The following is a 6,683-nucleotide window of genomic DNA, read 5'->3' as shown; positions in this document are numbered from 1 at the left end:
CCCTGCTGGCAGATCGGCCGGTCGACGGAGAGCCCCATCGACTTCGTGGTGACGGACACGGTGGCGGGCAGCCAGAGCAACACCGACGCGCCGTCGGTGCAGAGCACCATCTCCCGCTTCGCCTGCCGCATCAAGTGCCAGCGCTCGCCGCCGTACACGGCCCGCATCTACGCTGCCGGCTTCGACTCGTCCAAGAACATCTTCCTCGGGGTGAGTCGCTGTGGGGGAGGGGGTGTGTGTGTGCTCGTGGGTGGGCGTGTATGTGTTGAGAGTGTGCGTTTGAATGACAACACGAAAGTGTTGAAGAACCGCAGCGCCGTGTTGCGACATCACTTCCTGTTTGAGTTGAGTTGTTTTCTTGTCTGAGTCCCAGAAGGTGTTTTTACTGCTTTACCAAGTCAACCTCCACCGTGATTAATCAGACACGATCCTTATGGGTCCAGTTCCCCTCAGCCAAATGTTATGTTTGGACGGAGGAGGAGATGGAATATTTTTGACAAACAATCAAAGAGAAAAATACAACAACCACTCTTGACAGCAAACAAACGCAAACAAACGAAATAAAACGTATTTCCTGTAGAATCTCATCCCGCCGCTAATGCACTTCACACCATTCAATGGCAACACCTGCAAATCTCCCACCAGGAGAAGGCCGCCAAGTGGCGGACCCCCGACGGCCAGATGGACGGGCTGACCACCAACGGCGTGCTGGTCATGCACCCTCGCAACGGCTTCAGCCAGGACTCCAAGCCCGGCGTGTGGAGGGAGATCTCCGTCTGCGGCAACGTCTTCACGCTGCGGGAGACCCGCTCGGCCCAGCAGCGGGGCAAGATGGTGAGAGAGCCAGGGGAGGGAGAGCGGGATGGATTGATAGATGGGTAGGTAGGTAGATAGATAGATAGATAGATAGAGAGATAGATAAATAGAGAGATAGAAACTTTGTTTTTCCTAAAGGAAATTCAGTTCCTTAGCTGCACAATAAGTCATCAGCAATCGGTTCATAGAAAGTGCACAGAGAGAACAAATACAACAGCCTTGAAAATAAACCCCCCCCCCACACACACACACTCACACACACACACACACACACACACACAAGAAGAAAGAAAAAAAACCAAACAAACAGAAAAGGCTCAAAGGAAACCCAAAAACTAATCTGAGAGATCTGAAGAAAAAAAAATAATGCTACCGGAAACTTTTGAAGGTCTTGGCATTTTGAAGGAGATCTCGTGATGTTTTTTTAACAGGGGTTTTCCTTTTGTATAAACAGCGAAAAGAACATTTTCACGGACAGACCTGCTCTTAAAGGCGCAGCGCACTCAATGAAGCGTCTTCCAAACACAGAAAGACGCAGACGATGCGTTTACCACAGTGTTGGTGTTCACTGTGTTGACTCTGTCGCCTGCGTCTGCTCATCGCTGCAGCTTTTATTTCTTTATGCAGGAAAGAATCAAAGCAGCAGCCGCTGCAGGCCTGCACGTGTGCCTTTTTTTTTGCGCGTCTCAGCGTCTGTGCGAGCGCGTCGCCACGCCGGATCCCCCCCCACCTTCGCACTCGCACTCACTGTTTGTGACGCCGTCGCCGCTTGTTTTTCTCTCGACTTTCCGCTCGCCAAAACGAAACGTCGGCTGCTTCGTCGTTTTTCTGGCAGCTCGTCACCTCGCTGTCGCTGCGGGTGGCGGCAGAGCACCGGTTTTCTTCACAGTCAGCCTGATTAAAAATAATACTAATGATCATGTGGAGGCGTCATCGTCACGCTCAGTCAGGGAGGCTTTTCTCGGTTTAAAGAAACACATATGTGTTAATGTGCAGATTTTAACACAGTAAAAAACAAACAGAACAACAGAAGAAAAAAATATTCTTTTCATAAAAGGCTGAAAAACTCGATTAAATCATCATTCAAACCTTCAAACCTCATATCTCACTTGTGAAATCTCACTCGCCCGTCTCCTTTGCACCCTGATGTTAAGGGCATCTGATTGGTTCACGACGGTGATTGACAAGACGTTCTGCCTCCCTGTTTCAAACACTGTCTACAGACGTGGGAGAAAAATCCAAAGGGTTTAAAAAACACTTCTTCTGGTGTGCCAGGTTAAAAACTGTTACCACTACTTCTATAAATACACTAAAAAAAAAAGAAAGAAGAGAAAACAACAAGCCAACAGTTCCAGAACTCAGTGTTTTCAGGTTTGGCAGCAGTGGAACCTGACATGAAATATCTCTCTGCTGTGTTTACTGCAACACTCGGCTCCAAACTCCCACATGCAAGTGGAGGTCAGCGGCTGAAGGTCTTTGATTCAATAGCAGGGGAAAAAAAGTCGCCTCAGCAACTTTGCAAAAAGGCGTGTGTGTTGTGTGTGTGTGTGTGTGTGCGTGTGTGTGTGTGTGTGTGTGTGTGTGCGTGTCCTTAGTTTGTATTCACAGTCGTCCCCTGCACCCTTTTTATCCGTCATTAGAAAATGTGTCGTCCTCTGAAAAGAAAAGGTTTCCATCCACTTTCAAGGAGGTTTTTTTCTTTTTTTGTAATTATTTTTGGACTGGCATTTATTTTAAAACCTAGTATGTCAAGGAATATTTTACAGCTCACACACACACACACACACACACACACACACCCACTGCTGTTTAAACTGCGCTCAATGAGCCTCACTGTGTTTGGGGCTTATGAATGATTCACCTTTGTGCCATAAATTAAAGAGCAGTGGGATTATTACCTGGATTGAGTTGACACAGGGAATGAAATCATTAATACCCAGGGCGGATATTGAGTGATGTCGCAGCTGGTCGAGGGCGGTCGTCAGCCCTCCTCGCTGCTAAGAGGCTGTTTGGAGATCAGATTAGAGAAAAAAACAACAACAATCTGAACAAACAGTTTTTCAGTCGTTTTCGGTTGTTGTTTCCTCGTTGATGGCAGCAGCATGGAGGAGGTGTGTGTTCAGTGTGTGTTCAGTGTGTGTTCAGAGTGTGTTCAGAGTGTGTTCAGAGTGAGTTCAGCACATTGTCGCTGGGAGACATGAAGGTTAAAACTGTCAGCAGCATGACGCATGGAGCCACATCAGCACCCACACACACAGAGGGACCTCTGTTAGCATGACTAAACATCAGCACAGTGTGTGTGTGTGTGTGTGTGTGTGTGTGTGTGTGTGATGTTTTTAAAGCGTCTCTGTCACCTTATTTTGCTAGCTGCACTTTTTTTTTTTTTTTTTTTAGAAAGGGTGTGCTACGAAAAACCTTCATGATGTCACAAAGGGCACCTTGCTCTGCCAAGTGTTGCCTCCACCCCTCGTTTTTGTCCCTTTCCAAATTCTCGGAAAGTCCAACAAAGCGTCTTAAAGTGAAGTTTAGCAAGCAGGAGGTTAAAGAAAACAGGATTTTTCACTGGAGGCTGTAAACAGAGGGCTTAATGTGTTCTCTGCGCTCTGGAGATACAATCAGTGCAGGCTTTTGAATCATGCGACGCCGCTCCTCTGGAGTTCAGGACGAAGAACAAAGATCCGAGTGGGTGTAATATGGATCTTTTGAAAAAACGAACCCACAGCGTCTGTTTTGTGTCTGTTCACTCTCCACATTTCATTTATTATCCCTCTCAGAATGATCTAAACTTGGAATTCCCCCACCGCGTCGAGCCTCACAGGCTGTTTTTCATGTTTAACGTCCAACGTGTAATATTTGAAGATTTTGAAGAAGAAACAGTGACATCAAGTGGTTACATTTTAGATCGCAGCGCTCATGAGCTGACCCTCCCTTCTACCGAGTTTGCCAGTATACTACTGTGGCCTGCGAACACAAACCTCGTCCACCTTCTTCTTTGTTGTGTTGTGTTTATTTGAGGACGTGAGCGTTTACCCTAAATACCAAACGTGCTGTCAGGCAGCTGGATTGTCCCCACCAGGCTTCTTTAGAAATAGGCCAACTGACTGGGAGCAAGACCCTTATTGCTCTACATATGCATATAAGATCAAATTTGTTTATTGTACTGCAAGTTTACATTTATTAATGTTTTTATGGGCAGTATATTACATTTTTATCAATATAAAAATCATAAAGCAGGCCAAATTTTACACACTGGACCTTTAAGTATGCTCACATCAGAGCACCTCGCCTCCCTGAAGCTGTGAAATCAAGGCTCACACTGCCCCCTGCTGCCTTGGCCCTAGCACTGCACCCCCCAGGCCTGACCTCTTCTTTTTTTTTTTAACCTTTATTTTATCAGGATGATCAAGATTGGTCAAGATTGGCAGCAGCAATACCGTTAAAATTTACACAGATAAAACATAAATAAAGTAGAATTGAATATGTCAAAAGTAAGTAAGCAGGTTAGGAAAAACAAGTCCACGTCGTGGAGTCGACCTCAAGTGACCTCAGTTTACATGTAAAACTGAACGCTGTTGGTTTCCAGTCGTTCAACATGTTCACACGCTGCCCTCTGGCCACCAGGTGGAGACGGAGAGCCACGAGCTGGTGGACGGCTCCCTCATCGACCTGTGCGGCGCCACCTTGCTGTGGCGCACGGCCGAGGGCCTGGCGCGCGCCCCCACCCTCAAGCACCTGGAGGCGCTGCGGCAGGAGATCAACGCGGCGCGGCCGCAGTGTCCGGTGGGCTTCAACACGCTGGCCTTCCCCTCGCTGCAGCGCGGCAAGGAAACGCCCGACGAGAAGCAGCCCTGGGTCTACCTGCAGTGCGGCCACGTGCACGGCTACCACGACTGGGGCAGCCGGCGGCACGGGCGCGGCCTCACCGCCGCCGCCGCGCCCCCTGGCGGCGGCAACGGAGGAGGGGGCGGCAACGGCGAGGGGCGCCACCGCGAGTGCCCCATGTGCCGGGCGCGGGGCCCCTACGTGCCGCTGTGGCTGGGCTGCGAGGCCGCCTTCTACGTGGACGCGGCGCCCCCCACGCACGCCTTCGGCCCGTGCGGCCACGTGTGCTCGGAGAAGACGGCGGCCTTCTGGAGCCAGATCCCGCTGCCGCACGGCACGCACACCTTCCACGCCGCCTGCCCCTTCTGCGCGCAGCAGCTGAGCGGCGAGCGCGGCGGCTTCGTCAGACTCATCTTCCAGGGGCCCCTGGACTAGAACCGGGCCGGACCTTACCGGGCCGGGCCGGGACAGATGGGGGAGGAAATGATATAAGAAACAGTTTTCTCTCTCTCTCTCTCTCTCTCTCCCTCTCTCTCTCTCTCTCTCTCTCTCTCTCTCTCTCTCTCACTCCCTCTCTCTCTCGCTGAACGTTTTGTCTCTCTCGTATTTAAGTGACCTTTGTATTGCTTTTTTCATGAATGACGACAGAGAATTCTATATTTTCATGTGAAAACCAGAGACACAAAAAAAAAAAAAAAACGAAAAAAAATCAACCAACCAACCAACCAACCAACCAACCAAACACAGAACACTGCTGGCTTAAAACCTTTAGTCTGTTTCTTCCCTCAGAGACACTATTTTCTACCAGACTGTAGCACAAACATTCACTTTTTAATCCACCTTCTACTGTTGCAATATACATCTGTCTACTAAAACAAACAAAGATGCGTATTTATGGCCCATTTGCTTTGATCCTTTGTCTGCCGAATCTGTCCGACTCGCTGTCCGTCTCGAGCATTTTTGATATGAGGAGAAAGAAGAAAAGAAAACCGAGTCAGTATGCGCTTCAGCAGATCCCACGGTCTGAGGTTCTGGCTGTGTTCTGAGGGTTCTGTGCTGCGTTCCTCACCTCCCCCGACCTGGTTTACACACACACACACACACACACTCTCTCTCTCTCTCACACACACACTCTCTCCACCTTCAAAGCAATAGACATGGAAGGGAAACGTCCCAAAGCATCGTGGTTGAGAACTTGAGTCCTGCTCCCTTTAAACAGTGTGGGTGTTGTCGTTGTTGTTTGTGCAGGTTTTTTTGTTTGTTTGTTGTTTTTTTTTGTTTTTTTTTAAAAAACAAAGCTTAGCCATGATAACCGCCGAAATGTAGCCAACGCAAAAACACACACACACAGACACACAAACCCTGTCTGAGAGCTTCATTCATGGTGGGAAACGTTTCCAGAGATTCCAGCCATGCGGAGCAGCGTGGACGTTGTTGTCGTCGCACAAACAGTGTTGTCGTGGTGGTTGTGTTAGCCACACACACACACACACACACACCAAGAGGAGGGACTGCCGATTGTATCGTAAATCTTCCAACAGCCTGAGCGGTGCTCGTGTGAAAGAGGGTCCGGGCTGTGTTTTATTTTGAAAAGGCGCGAACTTCCTGTCGGCGGTGCGGTACCGTGTGTCCATGTTTAAAGCCCGAGTGCAGGATGAGCTTCTCTGTAACAGCAGGACGTTTAACAGCAACTCATCAACAGGAGCTGTTCTCAGGTCTGATCTCCCCCCAAACCTCCCAAACAACAACTAAGAAACAAACACACACGTTTTGAAATACTATGTATGATTGTGTGTGTGCGCGTGCGTGTGTGTTCATGGGGATAGTTTGTGCTTTTCAAACAGTCAGGACATCAAGTCTCTCCTTGCTTTGAATGATATAAGATATTGGTCTTCATTTGGGCTGCATAGTTTTGATTTTATTGTTTTATTCTGTTCACGTTTTTTCATCTACGTTCCGAGAAAAGTATCGTCTTGTCTGCCCCCTGCTGGATGCAGGCAAAACTGCCTACGCACACACAGTTTCCTCCTCAAGTTTCCCAGACC

The 6,683-nt window shown here is 48.8% G+C and overlaps 1 protein-coding gene across 2 annotated transcripts in view; it reads left to right on the top strand.

Moving 5' to 3' along the window:
* Positions 1-5,912, top strand: part of peli1b (pellino E3 ubiquitin protein ligase 1b) — a 29,601-nt gene extending 23,689 nt beyond the window's left edge. For both annotated transcript variants that reach the window (XM_076050795.1, XM_076050796.1), the window contains exons 5-7: positions 13-210; positions 646-834; positions 4,438-5,912. In XM_076050795.1, the coding sequence (XP_075906910.1) occupies positions 13-210; positions 646-834; positions 4,438-5,073 (1,023 nt within the window). In that variant the 3' untranslated portion in view covers positions 5,074-5,912. The remainder of the gene's footprint in view (positions 1-12; positions 211-645; positions 835-4,437) is intronic.
* The last annotated feature ends 771 nt before the right edge of the window (positions 5,913-6,683 follow it).

Source organism: Nelusetta ayraudi, unplaced genomic scaffold, assembly GCF_046127955.1.
Source record: "Nelusetta ayraudi isolate G7.1 ecotype Tasmania unplaced genomic scaffold, CSIRO-AGI_Nayr_v1 ptg000130l, whole genome shotgun sequence".
Taxonomy (NCBI): Eukaryota; Metazoa; Chordata; class Actinopteri; order Tetraodontiformes; family Monacanthidae; genus Nelusetta; species Nelusetta ayraudi.
The sequence above is the reverse complement of the archived record's forward strand: the minus strand, read 5'-3'. Positions and strand labels throughout refer to the sequence as shown.